The following is a 27,200-nucleotide window of genomic DNA, read 5'->3' as shown; positions in this document are numbered from 1 at the left end:
AAAACAATAACATTATTGCTTTGTCCTCATCATCAACCTTCACGTCAAGTTTTTGTAAGTCATTGATCACTTGATTAAAATTGTTAAGATGTTGTTGCAAATCAGCACCCTCCTACATCTTCAGACCATAAAGTCTCTATTTTAAATACAACATATTTTTTAGAGACTTGGACATGAACCGCTTCTCTAATGTCTGACATACCTCTGCTGGTGACGTCAACTCCATAACATGATGCATCACCTCATATGATAGACATAGTTGTATGGTTCTCGTAGCCTTCTCCTTCAACTCTTCTCAATCCAGTTGATTCAAACCATCTGGTTTATTCTCACGCAACGCCTTTGATAGACCTTGTTGAGCCAACATATCTTTAACCCTCTTTTGCCACAATCCGAAATTACCAGTTCCATCGAACTTCTACACCTCGAATTAGACACCTAAGTTAAGAGTCATCTGATACCAATTGTTGGAAACAAGCAAGCAATCAAATAGTAAAGAGTATAGAGAAAAGAGAATAACACAAAAGATTTGGTACTGAGGTTCGACCAATTGTGCATACATCACCGGGAGCATTGAGATGCTATCACTATGTATTATTAGAGAATAAGGATTTGTGTTTGACTATTTTTCTCCTTGTTGCATTAGGTTTACATAACATAAATATATTGTCCTCTACCCCAACTCCTTTACACCAGCCCAAGTGATGAACATTATATTACACACTATTTATAACCTTAATTTAGCATGATCGATGATTCTTGGTGTCTAATTGACTTTGTTTCACATGGTTTAGTGTTTTAGACTTTATTGGACTAATATTCCTAAAATGAGTTAATTTGGGATTATTTGGCCTGATTAAATCTACTATAATTTTCAGATCATATTTGGCACCAATGACATTTTGGGCATTATGGCAGTGGAAGATATGTGTTGAAATGAAGATTGGATTTTTATTTTAGGAGTTTTTTATTGTAATTTAGCTTTGGGCCCATTGTTTTAGGTCCAATTCGGTTTTATGTGTGTTAGAGGGGTTAAATTCGAATTCCCCACTCCAAACACACACTTTTACTTTTCCTCACTTTGAAACACACATTTATGTTTTCCCCTCTTTTTGATCTGCTAGGGTTTCACTTCTTCATTTTTTTCATTTTCGGTTTGTTCTTCCATTGTCATGGAAGGCTAAATTTCTGGACTAAGTTCCTTTGGTAATGTATCACAACACTTGAGGTTTCGTTATGAATGCATTTTCGGTTTCTTTATTGTTGATTTCTTCTATCTTATTTCTGAATATGGTTTGCTTAATTCCATTTCTTAGAAACTGGTTGGTTGAGTTTTTCTTCACTTAGTTGATTTACTCTTTCTAGTGCATGAATGTTTAGTTCGTGTGAATTTGTTAAACGTTTCATGCTTATACTGATTTTTCCTAGTTAGAGGTTTAGGTTCTGGAACTTTGAATTGATTATCGCTTAGTTAATTGATTCTCAACAAATTCGGAAGTTAATGGTTGGAATCTGAAAATAATCTTTTGAAACTGAGGATTGAGTTGTGAACAAATGAAACAAAGGAATTTAGCCATTTTATCATATTGATATTTACTGTTTCTGAATTTGCTTATTGTTCATACTAATCCAACAACAAAACCCCCTTTGTGTGTGAGTATAAGGTGTTTGAAGTTTTGCTTGAAAGATATTCCTTGGGAAACGACCTAGGAGTCACTTCCTACTACTGTAGTTTTTAATTGTTATATTATTTGTATCAGGTATAACCTCAATTACCAAGCTCATAACTTATATTGTTGTTATTTAGAGATATGAGCCATTGCACAACAGTTTTCCGATAAATAAGCATACAAGAATATCTTGCTGCCATTCCAATATCATAATTTTTATTGTCCCTAGTTTCATCCCTATTTGGGACTCATAAATCAAACATTATTTATATTCATTAAAATGAGATTGAAAATATGCACACAAAAGAAAGAAGTTTTTAAATTCTCCTTGTAAATGATGAAATATTGAAACTTTTAATCGATTTATGGTTTGTTTGGAAGTTGGATTTTGGAGAATAAGGAATGGAAATGAAAGGCTTAGAAGTCATCTCACATGCATATTTTATGGCTTCTAAGTATTCTCTTTCCCTACATTCCCCTCCAAAATTTAACTCCGAAACTAACCCTTAGAGATTTGTAATCCAAAGTTTTAAGTGAGCTCGTTACTAGGCCAATTCACATGGTTTAATTTTAATATCACTTTTTTCTTGTGCTATTATCATAATGGTTAGATGTGATGGCATTATAGGCCACCCAAGCTTTTTAATTAGGGGCCTAATAGATTAAAGAGGAATTGAGTCTTAGTCTAAATAATTAAATAAGTATCAAATTTTCCCTAGTTAAATAGAAACTAGAATATATGTTTTAACTAGTCTCTTAATATATTTCAGCTTACATATTATTAATGAGATGTAGTTGTTATAGGAAATGAAAATCGAACATTTTAGAAGAATCATCTACTATTTTCTACCATAAACTATTTTTACGGATGAATATTATAAGTATTTTTGCGAGTACCCATATGACAAGTATTTTTGCAATCCCTATAATCAACCTCTTTTCTATTCATTAAAATCATAATGGAATTTTGCACACACCAAAATTTCCTTACATATATGATGAAACACTCAAAATTCCTTAAGCATTTGAGAACTTTTTTTCTGCCTACCCTTATTTTCCTAGTTCAAGACCCCTATCATCAAACACATATACATGCATCTCCTCCTCTTCTTGCTGCTTCATTGTCTCATACAAAGGAGAATTTCGAGTCTCAAGAAGCCAAATACTCAAAAAGCCACTACATATTGAAAACACACCAAATATTATGAAAGAAAAAGATGGACTCAAATGACCAACCACAACAAGAAAAGGTGTCATAGAAGCCCCTAACATTAAACCTTGCCTCAACATTGACACAACAAAGTTTCTTACATTTTTTGGGAAAAGTTCCACACAATATATGTATAAGATATCAAAAGTTGTTGAAGCAACCATGAATCCAATTGCTTCAATAATAAGCTGAGTCCTACTTCTTCCAAAAAAAGTGCATATGATACATATGAAACTCCAGCTATGTAAATGGACATAGAGAATAATATGCGCCTATTGAGAAACTTTAAGAGAATGCTTCCTATTATTATTGCATGAAGATCCATTAGTGCATTGAGTGCAACTGAGATATGAAGAGTGAAGTTCAAGTTTTCAACATTTAGGTGAATTCCATAGTAAATAAAACCAACACCAAAGCCAGTTATCATAATAAGGACTATTCTTTGTGTTGCCCATTTTGTGGTCCAAATACTCTCTTTGTTGTTTGAACTTGTTTCAATAACACCTTCATTGGTGCATAATCCACAAGGATTTTCCAATGAAGGTTGTTGGGAAGTTTATTCTTTCCATTTTGTCTAGCAAACCTTGTCAAAAAAAGATATAAAATAGGTTAAATGTTAGATTCATGCTGATCAAAGGTAATAAAAATCGAGTAAAATCGTGAATTTAGTCCTTAAAGATATGAATGTCATTGGTTACGTCATCTAAACTTGTGTCACCGATTAAGTCCTTAAGACAGGTAAATCAATGTTAAACTAAGGATTTAAGTACCCAAGTGTCGTTTAGATTTTCGAAGGACTAAATTGATGAAAATTATTTTTCAAGTACTTAACTCATGACATTATTTCTCACAAACTTGTCCAATACTTCCAATGCTTCCTTGTTTATCCCTTTGATCAAAAGCCAACGTGGTGATTCTGATACCAAAGGAAGTAATAAGACAGAATATATCAGTGGAAGAAGGGATAGGATTCTGTATAAGTTCCTCCAACAAGTTCTAGTTGGATAAGCCACAAGAGGGAGTGTAAGGAACCCAAAAGTGAAAAATGAAGCCACATTGACCTACTTGACCATGCCATTTATTGCGTACATATTTTGTGGTTAGAACAAGGCAACATATTCCAATTCCTGATCTTGCAAACCCATTTGCAAATCGGAAGAAAGCATAGACTTAGACATTGGCGGAGAAAGATTTAGCAAAAGTTGTTATGGATGTTAGGATACAACAAATTTGCATTGTTCTTTTTCTACCCAACCATGAATCTGCTATGTGGCCATATACACCACACCTTACACCGAAGTTGGATCAAGAAGTTCATGTAAAATGTAATTATGATTAGAATAATGTTATTTGCAACATTAAAGATGCAAGTAATTATGTAATTCTTTACTAGTTAGTGAACAATTTAATAAACATATAATTGATGCACAAAACAGTATACATGTTAGTAGAGATTTGAGATTACATTTCACATAGAGTTTCTTGTTGGAGAAGCAATGTTTGTTAAGGACTAGTTTTCAGAAAAAGAAATGATAGAGTTTAGGTATAAGAGAAGATATTCAAGATCAATGCGATCTTGAATGATTCTTATTATTAATATAGAATTGCAATTGTGGTTTACACTAATTGTGCTTGAGAATCCCTCTAGGTTGATAACTGATTCCTGAATCAGCTATTATCTCCTTTTCCTACTTTCTCCAAAACTGATTTCTAGTTACAACATAGTTTCTATTTATAGAAACTCCCTCCCTTAACTAACTCTTAACAGAAAACTGAAAAAACAGAAAACAAAATCATTATTCTTTTCTTTTATTTCTTCTTACATACACATGCTTAATAGGAAACCTAACCTTATTCCTATCAATACCCCCTAAAAGAGCCACCTTGTCCTCAAGGGGAAATAGGGAAAATTCTCTTGCAATAGGGTAGCTTCTTCCCAAGAGTTATTGCATGGTGCCAAATGAGCTCATTTGACCAAAACTTCAACTTGTCCAATGTTGTTTTTCTTTCCATTCTACTATATCCTCCGGTTCCACCTCTAACTCATACTCCTCATTCAGTAGTGATAGAAGGGGTTGAGGTTGTTGACTGAGTTTGAGTGCCTTCTTGAGCAAGGTAGTCAAAATCAAGATTTTACTTAGGATCGGGAGAGTAGTCAAAGATCATAAATGTAGGATCGTAACACGACTCGTAAGATCCTACTTAACAATAGAGTAATATGCAAATGAATTTTTATATATATAAAATAGTAGACATAAATCCAAATTCAAACTTAATTTGCTAGAAACACAATTCCAAATTCAATCTCAAAGCATACATTTGGTAAAAACATAATGTCAAATCCAACTTCAAAGCATAAATTTGCTAAAAGCATTCTTTCAAATCCAAATCCAATATCAAAACAAAAGTCTAAATGCAACTAAATCTAATTTAGCAAATCATTCACATCAAACTCTCTATAATCATCTTCTAAAGGGGCTCCATCCTCATTTTCTTCAATGTCGTCTATATCTTCCCCAACATCTTCTCCAAGGATTTCTCTCATCAAATCATCCACATCACCTTCTGGGCCATCTAAATGATCTTCATCATCATTATTGTGCTCCACAATCCACTCATCACCAGATGTGATGTCATCAATAGTTAGTTCGACACCCTTCCTAGCTTGCTTCTTTTTGGACAATTTTGAGTTGGCCATAACAAAAATAAAATCGTACATTGTTTCTTGCTTTAATTTATTTCTTCTCTTGGAATAGAACTAAACAAATAGTCAATGTAAATATAATTACGCTTACATTTGTATGGATATTAACAAATAATCAATAGAAATACAATTCAATTAAATTTGTATCATTTCAAATGCACTCCAATTACGCTCACATCCAAAGGAGCTACACATCAAGCTTAGTACACGACGAGCAAAAATTTTAAGCTCTCGTGTTTTATCCCAGAAAAACTCCCACCAATCTGTTGGAGTCTTTTGCTTCACTGTTGCCAAAGTCAATGGCTTGCCAAAAAAGTCTCGTTTATTTATAAAACGATCCATCTGAGCAACAATCTTAGATTGATCTTCAATATCGGGCATCATCCTTCCTATGACATCAAACAATCCTTTACTAACTTCAACATCAACATTAAACCTCGAAGCATAATGTAATTGAGGGATAAAAAAATATCTTGCAGCACGTAATGGTCTATGAAGTTGTCTATCCCATCTATCCTCAATGATTTTCCATAGAGGCATATAACTATAAATAATATCATAAAGAATGACGTTAGTTGCAAATAAATAGCAAAAAAGTATTAATACATGAATATTAGTTGCAAATAATACATGAATGTTACCTATCCCAAACCCCATTGTAAGCACTTTGTATCTTTTCCTTAGCTTGATCTATTACCTCATATATTAATCCCGTCAGTGGCTTCTCATAGTCATCTAAATCAACCAAACGAAGAAATTTCATTAATGGAAATGCACCTTTCAAAACAAAAACAATACTCTTCCAAAATTCCTTATCCAACATCACATCCTCAATTAATCTCCCATCATGTGTCCTAGAAAATTTGGCTGCCTTCCATTCTGCTGATGTGAACATTCTTAACAAACTTGTTCTATTATCATTAAGGCAACCCAAAGTTAAGTATAAAGTGGCAAAACGAGTGAGGCCCGATCTCACTAAATCTCCCCCCTTTGTGTTTGTTGCAAAAGAGAAATTAGAGAAGTCCTTGTATAGATAAACATTGTAATTTTTCTACCTTTATAAATTGTGTCTGCATGAATGGGAATTTTCCTCTCAAACTCCTCCAACATTAAGTCAATACAATCAGCGGCACAAGGTGTCCAATAAAGTTTTTCCTTTTTTCCATCAACATCTCTCCAGAAGCTTTGTAATTAGATGTATTGTCTGTCAGAACTTGAACAACATTATCTTCCCCAATCTCCTCAATAACTTCATCTATCATCTTAAAGATCCTATCAGCAGCTTGTGCTATGTGTGATGCATCAATAGACTTCAAGAAAATTGTTTCCTTGGGACTATGCACTAAGAAATTCAGGATTGTCCTCTTCCTCTTGTCGGTCCAACCATCAGTCATTATAGTACACCCTACTTTCTTCCACTCAACCTTGTCTTCTTCAAGTCTAGCATTAGTCAACTTAACCTCTTCCTTCAAATATTTGACCCTAATTTCAATGTAGGATGGAGGCTTGAACCCTCGACCATGTTTCACAACCAACTCGAACATTTCAAAGTATTCACCACTTCTTGCCACATTAAACGGAGTGGCATTGATGTAAAAACACCTTGCAATGGCTTGATTTTCTTCCTCTTTGATCACCTTCTTAAACATATTGTTGATGGTGGCTTGAGTGCTAATCCCCTTCCTCTTGAACAAGTTTTCATTTTCTTTCCTTTTTTCACCAACTATAGGTTGTTCCTCCTCACTCAAAAATGAATTGGACTTGTTAATCAAGTTCTATCGTAAACCAGCAACAATCAATAACATTTCCTTCTTTAATTCATCACTCACAATAATACAAGGTTCAACATCCTTGTTAGTTCCATGTAGATGATGCTTCAACCTATATGCTCCTCCGCTTACAACCTTTTGACAGTATTTGCATTGTATTTTTCTCGTTCCATCAACTACAATTTCATGCTTCCATGATATGTCACTTCTATTCTCACGTGCATTCCTGGGCAATACTTTAGAAGCACTGCTGTGGGACTCAGTAGCAGTACTTGATCCTCCTACAGTTGGGATTGAATTTAAGTTACCTTCTTCGAACATATTCAAATAGTGATTGCTTGAAATAGTAATGAATATTTTAAATTAATAAGCACTGGAGAAAACCACAAGAAGTGTCTACTGTTTATGTAAATAATAAAACAAATGAAGGGAATAATTTTGAGTGGTGAGTGGTGGCAGAGTGTGGTATAACACGTGTAAACCAAATGTAATGAAAAAATGTTCTGGGAAGGAAACAGGTTATGTGAGGGAAAAGAGTTTTGAGAGGAAAATGGGTTATATGGGGGAAAAAGGTTTTTTGAGGACTGTGATTGTGACTGATTCTGTGAATGGAGAAAGGAGAATAGTGGTTGTGATGTTGTGAATGGAGAAAGGAGAAGAAGAAACGAAGGATAAAATGTAGAAGATGAACAATACACGTAATGGAGAAGACGATGAATAATGCATGTAATGAAGAAGACAATGAACAATGCACGTAATGGAGAAGATGATGAATAGTGATCATCAATGGAGAAGACGATGAACAATGACTGTCAATGTAGAAGACGATGAACAGTGACCGTCAATGGAGAAAACGATGAACAGTGATCATGAAGTTAGAAGTAAATGAACAGTAAATGGAGAATGGAGAAAAGTAAATAAATGGAGAGAAAAAATTGTAAAAACTCACATGGGTGTAGAATAGGGTTCAATAGTGGACTAGGTTCTAGGGTTTCATTGACCTGGTTTGCAGAAATGGTTTCTGAAGCCGGGTCGAGGCTCAACAACTGCACAACCACAAAGTTGAAACGGTAAACACGCTGATTCCAACGAGTTTACGTCCTAACACTATGATTCCACGATTTTACCTGCTCTAGAACATGTTCTTGGGATCGAGCACGACCATGGCTTCTCAACGTGTATACTCGTGCGATTTCACGAGTAGAGACGTGATTTTAACTACCCTGTTCTTGAGCAGAGAGACATGGAAAACTAGATGTATTCTGGCTTGACTAGGAAGTTCCAGCTTGTAGGCTACTTCTCCTATCCTTATAATCACATTATAGGATCCATAGTACCTAGCAGCCAACTTAGCAAAAGGCCTTGCAGCCAAAGATTTAAGTCTGTAAGGCTGTATCTTTAAGTAAACCCAATCTCCTTCCTCAAATTCTACCTACCTTCTATGCTTATTAGCATATTTTTTTCATTTGTTCTTGTGCCTTAGTTAGATTCTTCTTGAGTTCTCCTAGTATCAAATCTCTTTGTTGCGTTAGTTGATTCACATTAGATACCTTGGATGGAAATTCCCCAGCCTTGATTAATATAGGAGGATCTCTACCATATAAAGTCTTGAAAGGAGTCATGCCAGTAGAATTGTGATAAGTAGAGTTATACCAGAATTCAGCCCAATGCAACCACCTTGCCCACTACTTAGGCCTTGGCCCCACAAAACATCTTAAGTCACTCTCCAAACACATGTTAACTACCTTTGTTTGTCCATCAGTTAGAGGATAATAAGATGTGCTAAGTTTTAAATGAGTTCCAGCCAACCTAAACAATTCCCTCTAGAAGCTTCTCACAAAAATGGGATCCCTATCAAAGACGACGAATGAAGGAAACCCATGTAGCTTCACTACCTCAGTCACAAAAACCATAACAACCTCTTTAGTAGTAAAAGGGTGACCCATAGCATAGAAGTGTGCATACTTAGTGAGTCTATTAACTATTACCAAGATAGTGTCTTTCCCTTGGACCTTAGGAAGGCCCCTAATGAAATCTATTGAGACTTCCATCCAAACCTGTGTGGACAGGGGTAATGGTTGTAGCAAACCCCCAGGTGTCAGTGTAGAATGCTTGTTCCTTTGGCATATATCACACCCTTCCACATACTCTTTGATGTCCTTTTTCATCCCAAGCCAAAAGAGACAACTAACTATTCTCTTATAAGTCCTGAAAACCCAGAGTGGCCCCCCATAGGGGTTTCATGGCATTCCTTCAAAATAAGAGAAATCATGTTAGAATTCCTTGAGATGACTAACCTGCCTCTATTCAGCAACAATCCTCCCTTGAACTAAAACTCTTTATGAGACTCTAGTGCATTGGTCAGGTCTTGTATTGCTTGTTTCCATTTAGGATCTTGGCCCACTTCATGAGTCCAATCTTCTATCTCAGCCACAGAAATTAAAGAAATGGATGCATACATTCCCTTTCTAGATAGAGCATTAACAACTGAGTTTTCTTTTCCTGGCTTGTACTGAATCTCAAAGTCCATGCATATAAGCTTGAATGCCCATTTAAACTGTTCTTCTATAAATAATCTCTGATCAATGAGGAACTTAAGACTTTTCATATTAGTCTTGACAATAAAGTGTCTGCCAAATAAGTAGTGCCTCCATCTTTGCGCAGCTTGAACCAGAGCCATCAACTCTCTTTCACAGATTGATTTGTGTTGAGACCTTGGTGATAACCATTTACTCCAAAAGGCTAAGGGACGACCTTCTAGCATTAATATAGCCCCCAACCCTTGACTAGAGGCATCTATCTCTACCACAAACTTCTTAGAAAAATATGGCACAACTAATAAGGGAAGATTCTTCATGGTCGTCTTGAGAGTCTCAAAAGCTTCAGTAGATTGGACACTCCATTTGTAGCTATCTTTCTTCAATAACTCAGTAAGAGACTTTGCTATTTTGTCATAATTCTCCAAAAACCTTCTATAATATCCAGTGAGACCCAAAAAATCTCCCAACCCTTTAATGTCCTTGAGCATAGGCCAAGAACACATTGCTCCAATCTTAGCTGCATCTGCTTCTACCCCCTTCCTAGAGATCATATGGCCTAAGTACTCTAGTCTCTCTTGAGCAAAAGAGCACTTCTTTTGTTTTCCTTTAGAGAATTTGCTTGAATAACTTCCAACACCAACTACAAATGTTCAACATGGATTGGGATATCTCTACTGAACACCAAGATGTCATCAAAGAAAACCAATACAAATTTTCTTAAGAATGGCTTCAAAATCTCATTCATCAAAGCTTGAAAGATAGAGGGTGCATTGGTGAGACCAAAAGGCATTACAACAAACTCATAGTGCCCCTCGTGTGTCATGAAAGTTGTTTTCTCAATGTCTTCTTCCCTCATCTTGATCTGATGGTAACCTGACTTCAGATCCAACTTGGAAAACACATTGACCCCCCTAACTCATCCAGTAATTCCTCAATAATAGGATTAGGAAACTTATTGGGAATGGTTATCTTGTTGAGAGCCCTATAATCTACACAAAATCTCCAACCACCATCTTTCTTCCTGACTATAATGATAGGACTTGAGTAAGGACTGATACTTGACCTTATTACACCTGCCTTCAACATTTCTAGAACCAACTTCTCAATCTCTGTCTTTTGGTAGTGAGGATACTTATAAGGCCTAAGATTAGGAATTTTTGATCCCTCATTGAGATGGATGGCATGATCATGCCTCCTTCTAGGAGGAAGGCCTTGAGGATCTACAAATACCCCTTCAAACTTGTCCAATACTTTTACAATCTATGCTGGAATAACCTTGGTTGAGGTAGAATCAGCTTCTGTTTCCACATAGTGCAACATCATCCCCTCACCTTCTTCCTTCAAAACTTGCATGAAAGCTCCCAAAGAGAGTTGGGTCTTGGCCAAAGCTGGATCCCCTTTGATGGTGTACTATATGCCATCCATCCTTAAAGTTAATTCTAGTTTACCAAAGTTTGCCTTGACCTCCCCAAGGCTAGCTAACCATTCTAGCCCTAAAACCACATCCACCCCGTGTAAAGCAAACAAGTACAACTCTTGCTTTACTTCTAAACTATGTAACACCAATTTCAACTATTCACATTTCCCCTGACGGTGTATTTTGTGTCCATCTCCCACTTCTACTACATATTTAGGAGTGGCATGCACCTTAAGCCTCCACCTATCCACCAAATCTGAAGCTATGAAGTTGTGTGATGCACCACAATCAATCAACACCACAACTTCCTTGCCTTCCAAATGACCACTCACTTTCCAAGAATGAGTAGATGTTAGCCCAGCCATAACCCAAAGATATAATTGTAAGGAGTTAAGATTGGCCACTACAGACCCTTCACTGTCTAACTCTTCCTCATCATCTTCTTCTTCTTCTTTTAATAGGATCATTCTCAACTGTCTATTCTTGCACCTATGATCCCTGCTATAGGGTTCATCACATCTGAAACACAACCTTTTTTCTTTTTTCTCTCTCAACTCAGGCCATGTGAGGTGTTTAAAATTTCCTCCTCTAGAGTTGTTACTGGACCCTGCACTACTCATGGTCACAGTATTACTACTTCCTACACCCGACTCATTCCTCTTATTTGTTCATGACTTGGATTCCACTATTATTGATTTACTAGGAAAAGTGCTCCTAGAAAAATTAGTATACCTAGAATAATTTGTAAGATTTAATTTCCTCTGCAAGATTATATTTTTCTCCTCTATCATAAGAGATTTTTGGATTACCTCGGATAGAGTAGGGTGCTCATATAATTTGACTTCTTCCCTGATTTCTTCCTTGAGCCCATTCAGGAAAATTCTCTTCACAAAGTCTAGATCAATCTCTTTGAGTTCCCCCACATATTTCTCAAACTCTTCCACATAAATCTCCATTGTTCCCTCTTGTTTCAATGCCAAGATTTGCTCAAACGGATTTTGCACCATTGATGGTTGAAACCTCCTGACCACAGCTATCTTAAATCCCTCCCAAGATGTTTGAGGATTTGCATCTGCTCCACCAATGATACCAATTGAGGGCCTTCCCTTCCAATGCCATCATTGTGGCCTGCATCTTCTCCTCCTCCACCAATCCTTTGAGCAAGATATATCTTTCAAGCCTCTAGGTCCATCCGAAAGCATTATCCCTTGAAAAGATATGAATCTCTTGCTTCCTCCATCTCTCCCTTCCTCGGTTGTCCCTTCCTTCACATTCACCCCCAAATTCACTTCCTTCATCCCACAAATTATAAACCCTAGCTCTCGTAGTGAGTTGAGCAAGTGTCTCCTCCAATATTTTCATCATTGCCTCATTCAATTCAGTACGAATGCGTTGCTCTTCTCTTTCCTTCCTCATCTCCTCGCGTTCCAGAAACCATTCTTCCACATTTCTCGCCATGCCTCTTGTTGAAACCATACGTATAATTCTCTCTCAGAAGCGTATGATCAAGGCACCAGGATGGTGCTCTGATACCAGTGTTAAGAACTAGTTTTTAGAAAAAGAAATGATAGACTTTAGGTAGAAGATAAGATATTCAAGATCAATGTGATCTTGAATAATTCTTATTATCAATATAGAATTGCAATTGTGGTTTACACTAATTGTGCTTAAGAATCCCTCTAAGTTGATAACTGATTCCTGAATCAGTTATTACCTCATTTTCCTACTTTCTCCAAAACTAATTTCTAGTTACAACATAGTTTCTATTTATAGAAACTCCCTTCCCTAACTAACTCTTAACAGAAAACTGAAAAAACAGAAAACATAATCATTATTCTTTTCTTTTATTTCTTCTTACATACACATGCTTAATAGGAAGCCTAGCCTTATTCCTATCAATGTTCATTGGAAATAAAGATTGGTTGAGTTTATTCAAATGTGAAGTTTCACATTGGATAAGAGGAGAGGAGCAAAAGAGTTTATAAGTGGAAAAGACTCATGAAACCATATGTCTTAAGGTTTTGGTTCAAGACATGGGTGCCTCACTTGTGGCTTTCCATTCTTTTTCATGTGTCCCGATAACAATGAAACTCTCTAGTGGTTGGAGGCTTCACGATCGCGGTCGGGTCCAAGAAATGGTATCAGAGCCAATGGTTTGGTTGAGACATGGTGGACTTAAGGAGGAGCGGACCTACAAATGTGTGATACCTACACTTGAATGAGAGATTATTGGGTTTCTTCAAGTGTGAAGTACCACATCTGATATAGGGAGGAGCAAAAAATGTTTATAAGTGAAAAAAACTCATAAAATCATGCATTAAGGTTTTGGTTCAATATGTAGTATCTCCTCCTTACTCTTCACATACTCAGTAACAATAGAACTTCCCAATAGTTAGAGATTTTTCAATGATCGTAGTCCAGTCCAACAGATTTAGTTCCACCTCATTCATTAAATTCAACTGCAACTTCACTATTTTATAACACATGATACACTTATATAATGAATTATATGAGTAAGTTGAATAAAGGGAGCTAGTAGTTAACCTGTACCTATAATAGAACCAAGGAAGAACATAGAAGCAGGTACTGCAGCCAGAAACTTATGCTCACATATAAGATTCCACTCAGCTATGGTGGAACTTGAATAACCATAAACCTGTTCCCAAGTCCCTAAAACCAACTTACAAACAGAACCACCACTTTTAAAAGCACTATTGTTGTTGTTGCACATTCCATTTTTGCACCTCCAAGCATGTGGTTGTGCATCACTGAAGATTGTAACCAAAGTACTTTCGGCATCAAATATACATGCCAATGACACCAAGAACACATGTAGTAACTGTGATAAGCCTAATGACCCTACATACCCTTCTCCAACTTCATCTATTGTGAGCTCAAGTTTTGTTGTTACTTCTTCACTTCTCACCAAAGATGTGCTTCCATGAACTAGATTTTGCTCTTCTTCCATGACTCCTACAATCAAAGAAAAAGAGAATTAGTGTCTAGTTAGATTATGTACACCTATATAGTGTTTTTAGGCTTACTCTAGCACATGTTATAAAATTTAAACAAAGAAGTTATACCTGAAATGAGAATGTATAGGGTGACATCATGCTATAACCATAACTTTATTTGTTGTAATGTGAGATCAAAAAATGATAATGATAATTGTAATGTGAAGAAATGGTAAGATCAAAATACTATTTTTTGTTGTAATTGTAATCTACACCTAAATAAAAAAAAATTAGTGATAGGGGTCAAGTGCAAAATAGAATTCCATTCAGGACTTAGATGAAATTTAATTTGATGACTTACTTATCATAAAAAATTAGATATAAAATGGGGTTGTGCTAACCATTATTCTCAGATGAATGATTAAGGAACCAAACATCCAAAGTTTTAATTGGAAAATTAGACCTATCATCCTTGTTTTAATAAATACACCATTTCAGCGTTACTTTACTCCCCAGCAGTTATTAACAAAATGAATATAGAATTAAATGATGGGTTAGTGTGCAACATTTAGTAACATATACTTCATCTATTACAAATTTGTATTATATCCTAATGGGATAGGGGAGAAGTCATAAATATAATATAGTTAATGAATCTAGGTCAGAATTTTACAATTGTCACTTTCATTTACTAACAAGGTGTTGATCTAGTGGTACAAGATTTTACTAGATTTCCATATATATCAAAAGATCAAAGGTTTGATTATGAGAATAATACTTACTGGGAGGGACAGACACATAGCCATAAAAGGATTAGTTTCTTAACCACATGATAAGAGATACTTTTGATTATACAAAAAAAAATCACTTGTATGCGGTAAATCTCTCATAAAAAGTACAACTATACTCCTGACTAGGGGTGGCAATATGGGCTTGGCCCGACGGGCCAGCCCGTTCGGATAACTATTTTTAGCGGGCCGGGCTGAGGATTTTAGCCCAAAAACCCATATTCAGCCCGTTTTAGTAGCCCGTTTTTTAGATGAGCCAAGGAGGGTCGGGCTGGGCTGGCTCGGCAGGCCATTGTTAAAAAATAAAAAACTAAAGTGTGTAACACTGTGCGTGGGGCGTGGCAACTGGCAGGCTCTCTTAGCATAAACCACAAACCATTAAACTACTTCTCTCTTAGCATAAACCACTTCACACTTGCATTGTGCAAAAATCCATAAACCAGTAAACTACAAATCCATTTTCCACTTTCCTACTCTCTTAGCATACTAATCTCAAATTTTTTCAGTACAGTTATCATATATTTGTTAGTTAATTATTTATTTATTCTTATAAGCATATATTAATTTAATCATATACATAATGCAGATGATGATGAAGAAGAAAATTTCAAAGACGTTGATGGTGATAATAATAGAAAAGTAGAGGCATCTTCTTCCAACAGAGCATCTAATATTTAAAAATTGAAATTTATGACTTAGAAGTTTTATTGTGAACTAATAGTCTAAAAGTTTAAGACTATGTTGGTTTTTTACAAGTTTTAAGCTAAAATGTTATGTTGTTATTGTAATATTGTAGACTTATGTTTGTGATTTTTTGTTTTAAAAGATATTTATCAAGTTTGTTGATTATTTTTTGTCTAAAAGCTTTAATTATGTACATTTTGGAGGGGGAAAACGGGACAGCCGGTCAGCCTGCTAGCCCTGCAAAATATGGGTCGGGCTGGCATTTTGAGCCCTTTTAACAATACGGACCGGGCCGGGCCAGCCCTTATTTTGGTGGGCCAAAGGCGGGCTGGGCCGGGCCAACCCATATTGCCACCCCTACTCCTGACTGAGTCACTAATTAGAAAATCATAAGATGGAGATTAAGGAAGTGTTACACTATGAACTTCCTTTTGCTCAACAAAATGGAAGAATCAAATGATTTCAATTGTTATGTATAGCTCAACTCATATAGAAAAATGTTTTGGAAGTTTTGGGTTATGAAGAAAAAAAGAGTTGCAAAAACCACTTCCCCTAAAGACCCATATAGGCTAGCCCAAATAGGTAAGCATTAGATTTAGTATTTATTTTTTATTTATTTTTCTAACTTTCTTATAACTTTTTTGATTGTGCAATAAATGGAACTTTATCGTCTAAACATAAGATTGAGAGGATAGGTTGATGTTTTTACATATCAAGGATTAACTTGATATCAAAATTATAAACTCGGTTAATGTTATTTTCAATAATTCAAAAAATGAATAGTCATTTTTAATAAATAAAAAATTGAAAGATCAAAATGAGCACATATATAATGATCAATATTTGACATTTGAGATTTGGTTATTGCCTTATAAATCGTGAAATTGATGAAAACGAACCAAATCAAATTAGAAAAGTTAATTCAATTATGTTTCATGGTTTAATTGTTTTAAATTTGTTAAATTATTATATAATGGTTTGATTCACGATTTAGCATTTTTGAAATGCACAACCTATTTTTATGTTGACACTTAATGTACTTTGATACTTATTTTATGAAATGTGTTATTCCAAATACATTTTAGAAGAAGAGTATCTCACTTGTTATATGTGTCAAGTGCACTAAATAATTATTTTAAACTTTTGGCTTTTATGAAAAATGACTTGAATTTTGCAATAGAAAAACATATATTATGATTTTTTAGGTTTTTAAATTTTAGTCAAAATAAGTAAATCCATGAATCAAACCAAATTAAATCAGATAAATTAGGTCTAATTCCTATTTTTACCATGAACGAGTAGAAATCAAATTAAACTAAACCATATTATTTTATTCGATTCAATCTCCAATCTATCTTTACAACCAAAGCAAAATATTATATCTTAATCAATATGACCACCCATATATTTTGAACACTTTTTATAAGATGTATTTTGAACGTTGAAATATGAATTTTACTTTAAAGATTAATCAATATGGCCGTTGGTGTAAATAAGTCTTACAATGACTTCCAAGTTCCAATTATATAGAGATTGAGGAATCAGAATTTTTGTTACCTCTCCTCTAGTTGTAAAATAAAAACTTGTGCATCAATGTATCACTATTAAACGTATTACATTGACCATAAATATAGTAGAGTTGTAGTACAACAAAGTGGAAGATTTAGGTTCAAACTCTTGAGTTACATGATTTATTATTATACTTTTATTTAAGATAGTCCAGGATAAATAACATATAAATGATGATTCATATAATGATGATGTATAAATTTATATTGTTGATGTCAAATTATTACATCTATATTTACTAATTTTGTAACATTTTTTATCTTAACAATCAAAAGAGAGTAGTATAAAAAATAGAGTATGATATTTAGCAAATATTCATATATATTCGGCGTATCATTTATTTGTATTATTTTTCTTTTAGAGACCGTGATAATTAAAAATGAATGGTAGATAAAACACTGAAAATGTAAAAAAACTTTTACACTAATAATGTAAAAAACTCTTACATTTCATTAATACAAACGAATTGTGTATAATATATAAATTACACTAATCTATTATATTAAACATCATACATCATATTTGAATAGAGTTACATACTTAATTACCTCAATCGTACAATGAATGTATATGAATATTTGTTACTTCAATATGCCAAGTTGAGAAATTTTAGCATCACTTGAAGCAAGTCAAGCATGAGTTTAATCTGATGGAGATGTCTGGTTTTGGCTATTTTATATAAGGATAATGTTGCATGTAGAATGAACAAAACATATTTCAATAGAGGTTTTTAAGAACGGTGATTTCAACTAACTTAGATAAAATAAGAATCAAATAAGGCTTTTCACTATGTGAGAATCAGACAGTGTTTAACGAATTTTGAACTTCACCCAATAAACAAAAAAGAATGGCGCATATTTTTCTTTGATCGAGCATTTTCATGTTTCCTAAGAGAATATTACTCTCTTATTTCTGAAACATTAATTACATTACACATAATTTTATTTTCTAAAACATAAAGATATTTATTCCCAACCAGGGAAGTTTGTAAAGAGATGAAAAAACTTGTAATTTTCAAGATCCAGTGAAACTTATTTAAACTCTAAACAAAAATAAACAAATGAAGATTGAAATAAATACATGAGAAATGACAAAAATTTAATTTTAATCAAGACTTCCAACTTGGACTATATGAACATTGACATTCACAAATTAAGTTTCATGATAATCACAATTCTGAGAACTTGAACAATTTTTTCTCCAAGTCCTTCATTTTCAACATGTTTACCACTTCACATTTCATTCCCAATAAAAAAGACATGGTTTTGATACTTAAATTCCTAAACTTGAGTGGACCATTCTTCAACCTTCAAAATCAATTCATAAATGCAGCCAAATTAACATTAGTGTTATTCAGGAGAAAATTTTAGAAGTACAACATAAACATCAATATGTTTTTAATAATTCACTTTTATGCTATGTTAAAGTTATGAGTTATAGTGAATGAAAAAAAAAATGATTTATCCAAAACTTTTGATATACATGATTCCTACGAGCATCCCAATATATTTGTACCCTAAAATGACTACAAGACTAGCATACTAGTACTTTGTTCCAAACAAATCTCAATGGTTTTCATAAGAACCCATGAATTGAAGAGAAAATTCTATACCTCTTTATATAAACAAGCATTGAAAAAAGTATAGAAGCATGTCACAAGCTCTTTCCATTATTCTTCCTTTGTTTGCTACGTTGGAAAGATGTCCTTCATGATGCAAAAAATGTGGAAAATATAATAAGTACATAAGACAGAAAACCATGTCAAAATTGAATGAGATCTTATTAAATTCTGCCATAATTCTATTTTTTGTTTTATTAAAAAATATTTTAAAATATTGAATTTAAGGATGGCAATGAAAACCGAATTCATAACTACCCGTCTGTCGCGTAGCCAGAAATCGGGCACTCAGATTTTCGGCTACAACACACTGTCCAAACCCAACCCAAATTTAACGGGGAAACCTAAATGACTGGGTTCAGGTTTTACTCGAGTTCAACTTTTAGATTCAGGTTTGGTACAACTAATACAATACCTATATATATATATATATATATGTAAAATTACAAAATTAGATATATATACTTATAGAAAACCTATATATATATATATAACCCACATTTATAGAAATACATGTTTTGGACGGATTCCCGTCAAGTTACCGAAAGCCGATGGGTTCGAGGATAGTATCATTGTTTTCAACCCCACTTAATTCGAGTTCAGGTTGGATAAGTACAAATTTCACCACGATACGCCTCGTTTCTATTCCTAATTGAATTGGTATTAGATCATAAATTAATTGAGTGCTCATGTTAGGGAAGAGTAATGTTTTGTGCATATATCACCTCACATCATAGAGGCTGCAAAATCATAGTGGGAGTGTTTGATGTAGAGAGAGAATATTTATATATATATATATATCTGTGTGTGTGTGTGAGTAACATTATTGTTTAACATAAGTGATTTACATTACCTGCAACTTTGTGGTACACTCCAAGAAGAATGAGACTGCCATTTGTCATTCTCAGGCAATGCTATATACTTGTTCCAATCCTCAAGCAAAATTTTAAGATCATTGATTTTGTTGTCTAAACCAACACAACAATTGGCATGCATTGTAGAAACCTTGTTAAGATCCCTGCTAGGTTGACAAAACCCACCAAAATAAGCTGTGCTAAGGAACCTAATACTTAGCTTCATTTTAGAAATTAGATAATGTCTTTTTATCTTGTTGAGCACATCTTGGTCATGCATCTTTGGGTATGCATTCTTAGAGGCAAACCAGAACTTATAGAACCAAATAGTTCTCTCATTAGATTTTACATAAGTGAACCCTCCATTTGGCATGTTCTTTAAGTCATAGGAATTGCCATTGAAATAATCACATGCAATTTGGAAATCTGCATCTTGGTAAAATTCTGTGAATGGGTCTCTAAGCCACATTATATCAGTATCCTGCAAAGAGAACAAAAAACAACAGTCATTTTCTTCATTAATTTTGAACCTAAATCCTTCTTGTTAAGGTTTCATATCATGTGGGAGTTACTCTCCAATATGCCTCTCCATATAAGTTTGTTAGACCAGATAAATGGTTACCTTTGAACCATGATTAAATAGTATCTTTTGACTCATGACAACTAGGAATAAGCTAGACTTTGATACCATATTAAGGGTCATCTCAAAATTAAACAAATTAGCAATGAGAGAAGTAACCTAACAGGCAATGAGATAGACGATGTGGGACTTACTTCCCAATATGCCTCCTCCTCTAAGAAGTTTGTCACTCTGTCTGACCAGATAAAAAGTTACATTTGACCCATGATTGAAAGACATCTTTTGGCCCATGACAATTGGAAATAAGTTGGGCTCTAACTCTAATATATGTTAAGGTTTCATCTCAAAACCAATTGGTAATGAGAGGAGTAACCCAAAGTGCAATGAGGTAGACGATATGTTACTTACATGCCAATACTTATATCAGTTATTATTGATTTTTATTCAAATAAGTGACCAATCTAAAATTATGGCAAAAGACACACAAGGGTGGACAACAATTGTTATCCTTTGCCTATGTGGTTGTGTGTGTGCATGGTAAGACATTGAAACTAGTTTTTAGCAAAATAAAACATAACATAGTAATATATACCGTGAAGACAAAGTTGTACCCCAATTCTAAGACAGAGCCAAGAAATTCAATTCTTCTCCACATCATGTGTAGGTAACCTGGGGTCATGAAAAATGCCTCACTTGTGAAATTGTCACCTTTGGTTTCAAGTTGATAACAATGTGGGTGCAAAGCTAGGCAACGAGCATGTGCCTTTTGGTCCAGAGTTATTACCACCAAATGATTCAAAAGCTTCTCTGTTTGGTTCCCTATGTGAAAACTTTCAAGAAAGAGATCAAATATAGAACCTGGCTCTGCCCATGCATCATTCAAAGTTGTAATTATCACTGTCTTATCTCCCATAGAAGCATTTTTTAGAACACCCTCTAGCTTGGGGTCATAGATTTCCTGATACATAAACATGAGACATTATTAAAAATTCACAGTTCATGAAAGAAAAGCATGTAAACTAAAGGTAACATGTTTTAAGGACCAAAGTAGATATCGACTATAGAGTTTTTAATAAATGGTACAACAATCCCTTTCAAAAATGCGGAGGAATCAAGTCTGCAAAGAATTAAAGTGAATTATGTGGATCACAAGTGTTACAAAAACATCCAAAAAGAAGCAAGTAGGCAAAAGGTACTTTAGAAAGATATCAAATTTGAAGTTAATAAGTTACACATATTAATCAAAAATAGATAAACTTCTAAAAACTATTGAACCACATGGTCCCCTCCATTTACTTATATATCCACTAGTCTATTGGTTCCAACCTGTTTTGAGTTAAATTATTGACCACTTTTAGGCACTATTTGATATTACATCAATGAGGGGAAAGAAAGGAAAGAGGGTGAGGAATAATCCCTTTCCTTGTTAGTACTACTACTATACTAGTTTATCAATAAAAAATATATTATTTGGATGTATAATATTTCCTAGGGAACCACAACATTCCCATCTATTTTATATTTTTTTTTGTAATGATTTCATATTTTCAGTTTTTAAGAGTAATTTGATATTTATTTATTTATATAAATGTTCTATATTCACTACTTCATACAAATTCTTTTGTGATTAAGGTTTGTTTTGTGATTTGAGTTGTAGAAATGAATGGATGAAAAGATAAGACTTTGAAGTCATCTCACTAATGTATTTTAGGACTCTCAATCCTTTTATTTATTTTTTTCCTCTTCAAAACTCAAATCACAATCAAATACTAAACAAAAAAAACACCTTGTTAAGCAAATAAAAAAACAAAGTTATCAAATGGGTGACAAGATATACCAATAGTTTTATCATCAAAGGCACAAGAAATCAAAAGATTGGCTAGGCATCTAAATTTCACTACTTGGAACTAAACGTTTTCATGCAAAGTTTTTGGGCATGAGTTATGGCTTATCAGTTATCATGGTCACTTTCATGCTGATTCAATCTGAGTAAGTTTAGCATAAATATTACCAACAGCTCAAATATGAGTGAAGTGGCCAAGATTGCATATTAATGTATGAGTTTTATATATTGTCGATGCATTATCTATCATTTATTTCTAATGATTATTAATTTTACAAGAAAAGTAATATAAATGAACGATGGATAATATACTGACTATATATAAGTTTTTACACTAAAAGTACATAGATATTATACTCAATTATTAATCGATATGTTTAATAATATTGAGCCAATGATAATACTATCAAAGACAGCTTAGTATATAAAACAAGTTGCCCAAAGAGTTAACGTTTAGTCTACATTGGGACAACATGAGAACAAGTGGAGATGTATGATGCCAACTGTATTTGCACATATTCACTAAAGGTGTTACATCACTGCAAAAAACATTATTTGTTTAATAAAATATTAACTTTGAAAACAAGAAAACTAAAAAAGAAAATAGAGAGACCATTTTTTGTTGTGGATCTTATGTTCCACAATTGAAAACTAAAGGCTAAAACTCTTTAGAACAATAGAGAGGAAGAAAATCAAAACCTTATGTCTATGGAAGTCAAACATCTTACCAAGTGTAGGCTTTGCGGGTAAATCATTTATTCTATAAAAAATTAAAAGAGAAAATGATGTATTTGTGTAATAGTTTTTTTATATTATTAATGTATTATTCACTATTCATTTTCAATTGTTATTAACTCTTAAATAAAAATAATATAAATAAATAATAGCTAATATATTTTTTGAACCAATGGAAAACAAAAACCACAAACAAAATTAAAACACTGGGTAGAGATCCTGAGCAATATTTAAGATATAAGGGCTGATATGTAGGAACGGAATAATATTCAAGATTCCGATATATAATATTCAACCAATTCAAGTCATCTTCTGCTCTTAAATATAAACAAATAGGATGAGGACATTTTCCAAATAATCGAAGTCAGTTTAATCACCCATTATTCTATATATTGATTAGCTGTGAAATATTATTAATTGTTTTTAATCTGCAAGTGTTTGTCAATGTCAAATTATATCTAATATTTAATACTTCATAGATATAATATGATTAAAATATTCTGAGACTTATTTGTTCAAGTTTTTTTTAAGTAGCATGTCTCTATTAGTCTTTCCCCCGGGTAATTCCTAATTTATTTTTAATTATAGCTATTTTTTGTTAATATTGCAACTTTGATAAAATTATGTATGTTTCTATTTATCGTTATTTAATGAATTTAGATTAAGATTTAAATTATAACTTGGTGCACCCCTAGACTTTTGGTCAAAGCCCATCACTTTCTACCAATCCATCACCCTTGTGACTGTGGGTATCTCTATTAATTTTAAAGTTATCCTAATTTTTAATAATCTAAACATACATATAATCTGAAATTAATTTAAGCAAAAAATCGCTTATAAAACAACGACCAGTAAAAAAGGGATCTGAATAACTTCATTTGTTTATACACACCCATGTTTATAGACTATAATATTCCCCAGCAACAGACACCTAACGAAATGTATCTGGCTCAATCCTAATTAAATCAACTTAAACTTAATTTTTCAACTATAACAGCTTAGAAAGAAAGTGGAACAAGGTAGCAAAATTTAAAACAAATATTTAAATCATATACCTATATACTAATTATCCGAAAGAAACATGTGTACCTAAAAAATAAACAAGAATACAGTTGTCTCTGTCCAATCATTAAGTAGGGTATGTGCCCCCACAAAACTTTAGGAAAAAAATATATAACACTTATTTTTCCTTCATCGTAGGTTTATATTTATTAGTCTATTTATTTTTTAAATATTATATTAGTGGTGATTGTAATAGTTGAAGATTATTATTATTAGTAAGATGCAAAATGGTATGAATAAATTGTTAAATGATTATATGGTTATTTATATGTAGAGATATTTTATAGTATTGAAAATTATAAATCACTATTAAAATATGCTTTTGACGTTTTGAATATATGAATTTTGGTTTTAGTCCCTGTAATTTATTTGTTGAGTTTTGTTCTTGTATTTTTTTCAAAATTTGATTGTTCTTGTATTTTTTTCAAAATTTGATTATAGTTTATAGCAATAATATGCCAAACACCAATATGCCACATGAGTCACATTATTTGTTAATGTAGTCAATTCTGACATCCATTTGAACTAAATGGACTAAAGATTAAGAAAAAAATTATAGGACTAAACCCAAAATTGCTCATATTTTCATGAATAAAAAACATATTTAAATCAGAAAAACTATTTAATGTTTTAAAAGTTTATTGTTGTGGTATAAAGCTTTTATGGGTGTGATTTAAATTTTTTAAGGATTCAATCACATATAGCGTATGATCCTATCAAATGTCATAGAGATATTTTAGTGATACCCATTGTAGAATATTCTTCATAGAGAGAGAAGGAGGAGTGAACAATGCACGAAATATTAATTAAATTGATTGAAACTTGAAACGACCAAAACACACATTCTAGTACTTTCCTATGAAAACATTCCAATTCACAACCATGCCTATTGGAATTACCTAACCTCAATTCATGCCAATAGTAGCAAGTAGGAAATTAATTACCCACTGCAATGTATTCAAAGTCTTAGTCTAGTTATAAGGTTCCACTAAATTTGTAAGATAATCAAAATGTTCAATTTTTTGAGCAAAATTTGTTGAGAGGCAACACACTCCAAAATAGTCCGAAATAAATTAATTCTTCACTAAAAAGGATGAATAATACTCTTAGGTTTTGTTTTGAGAGTTTCACCAATGAAAGGGGAAGATAAAATAGTTAGGAAGGGAGGAAGGAGAGAGAAAAAGAAGAAATTATCTTTATTTATTATTTGGGAGTATGAAAGTTAGATGATGGATAAATTAATGATAATGTAACACTATTTTTTTTATTTTCAAATATGGGGGAGTTTTTCCAAAGTCATCTCATGTCTTCCATTTCTCTCTAAAACCATTCTCCTAAAAAAACGTACAAAAATGAGCTATAAAGAGGAGGGGGAATTTACAGCTGTAAAATCAGAATTTTAACTCATAAAAGTGCTTATTTAGATGTTGAATTAGATATGCAACCTATGCTAAGATTTTTGTCATAAAGTATTAGAATAAAACGTTCCACATGCCATTATTCATTATTTTTGGCTTGTTTACCTTATTCAGTTACAAATCAACGGACCCTCCCTAAATCTCTCAGAATCTGCTTTTAACCCATAGATAAAAAAGCTTAATCACTTTGCAGAAAATAAAATTTGTAATGAAACAGTTAGCTCCACTCAAAAAACAAACACAACCTATAACCTAACTGCATAAACATCCAAAAAGCGTGGTCTTTTTTACTTAATATCTTCAAGGTTGTTATGGATACAAGGAATCCAAACCGACCCAAAAAAACAAAAAGAAAGTTCAAACCGATTAAAAAAACCAGCATGAACTGAAATGACATGAAAAAAAGCATCAATACCCAGACTTAAAAAAGTCAACTTTTTTATTGGTTGATACCAAAAATACGCATCAAAAGCTAAAATCTCAAAATCCCAATTGCAGAACACAATTTCACACACAAAAACATAGAACAAATAAGAGAAATATTATATTATATATATATAGAGAGAGATACCTTTGTTGATACACCAATGAAGTGATGTGAAACTGAAGGAAAACCAAAGGGAGAAGCAGAGTTATATAGAAAAATCCACAACACAGCAAAGACAACAAAGAACACAGTGATACTCATGACCCTTTTCACCAAAAGGTGGCTACTACTGCCAGAACCACTAGAATTCCACGGCTTGTAACCGTTGTATCCACCGTTCTCAGCATCTCCGGTGATGGCTGAATCCTTCATTATTTGCTTAGCTGAAATGGGGTCGCAAAAAAATGTTCCCTTTTGCCCTCAAGTAAATAAGATTATATATATTAAGTAGCTATGCTTCTATGGTTTATTCACATAAACCACCATGTATATAATTATATTATATCATGAATCTTTATATATATATATATATATAGATAGTGTATAGATTTTGATGGGATAAGAAGAAATGGAGGAGAAGGTGAATGAAAGGAATTAGAAGAAAAGAGTTTGAAGTTGAATAGTGTGGCACTATAACTATGTGGAGGCGATACTTATAAGGATAACTTATACCTGGGGAAGGGAAGAGTTGACTGGTTGAAAAATAAATAAATAACTAATTTTAAATAAATAAATAATTTGAGTTAATTAACTTTGGTAACAAAAAAAGAAGAAAATACAAATAAAGATCAATGGATTATGGATTATGGCTTCATCTGTTGGAAGGAGTCTTAGCTGATACGTCTTACCCATTCTAGTGGATTAGTCCATCGTATACTACATACATATAGAGTGTGTAACAGATTATATATATATATATATGTGAGTAAATTATATTTGCATTAATTAATTTTTATTCTTTAAATACTATTTATCTTCTTCCATATATAGCAAATGCATCATGTAGAATATTTGAAAAATATATCTATGAATCATGATTTGACATTCTAATATTGATTAGACTAGTTGCTTCACAAATCAAATGAAAATCTTTTAAAAGTGGCATTCTAAAAACAAATCAATTCTTTATAACAGTCGTTTAACTAGTTCTACTAAAGTGCAAAAGGAACCACTCATACAATTAAAGCCCCTTGATCTATAGCTATATATTTTCTTCTTTCTAAAAATACTTGGATGTTCTTAGAAGTTAAACTAGTGTTATGAGTATAATCATAATAACATTTAATCGTGCAAAAACTTAAAAATATCTATTATAGGCTGCAATTATGTGTTTTGTTCAGTACTGAAGTAATTATTGT

The 27,200-nt window shown here is 33.1% G+C and overlaps 2 protein-coding genes and 1 long non-coding RNA gene across 3 annotated transcripts; 1 reads left to right on the top strand and 2 right to left on the bottom strand.

The window, feature by feature from the left end:
- Positions 1-2,605: 2,605 nt before the first annotated feature.
- On the bottom strand, positions 2,606-14,526 carry LOC109338576 (organic cation/carnitine transporter 1). Its single transcript, XM_019575848.1, is given in 9 exon segments — positions 2,606-3,107; positions 3,110-3,420; positions 3,423-3,463; positions 3,736-3,927; positions 3,929-4,169; positions 13,861-14,078; positions 14,178-14,220; positions 14,257-14,283; positions 14,394-14,526. Coding segments are annotated over 8 exon segments (1,455 nt in total). The 5' UTR covers positions 14,279-14,283; positions 14,394-14,526; the 3' UTR covers positions 2,606-2,720.
- LOC109338580 lies at positions 5,117-19,824 on the top strand. The gene is made up of 3 exons (XR_002106566.1): positions 5,117-5,128; positions 13,555-13,560; positions 19,742-19,824. It is a non-coding gene; the product is annotated as an uncharacterized LOC109338580 (long non-coding RNA).
- Positions 18,373-26,391, bottom strand: LOC109338579 (uncharacterized protein At4g15970-like). Its single transcript, XM_019575851.1, has 5 exons — positions 25,987-26,391; positions 20,950-21,315; positions 19,777-20,258; positions 18,918-19,010; positions 18,373-18,612 (listed from the first exon to the last, which is right to left on the bottom strand). The coding sequence occupies exons 1-4, from the start codon at positions 26,212-26,214 to the stop codon at positions 18,959-18,961; spliced, it is 1,128 nt and encodes a 375-aa protein (XP_019431396.1). The 5' UTR covers positions 26,215-26,391; the 3' UTR covers positions 18,373-18,612; positions 18,918-18,958.
- Positions 26,392-27,200: the final 809 nt, after the last annotated feature.

Source organism: Lupinus angustifolius, unplaced genomic scaffold (assembly GCF_001865875.1).
Source record: "Lupinus angustifolius cultivar Tanjil unplaced genomic scaffold, LupAngTanjil_v1.0 Scaffold_29_48, whole genome shotgun sequence".
Taxonomy (NCBI): domain Eukaryota; kingdom Viridiplantae; phylum Streptophyta; class Magnoliopsida; order Fabales; family Fabaceae; genus Lupinus; species Lupinus angustifolius.
The sequence above is the reverse complement of the archived record's forward strand: the minus strand, read 5'-3'. Positions and strand labels throughout refer to the sequence as shown.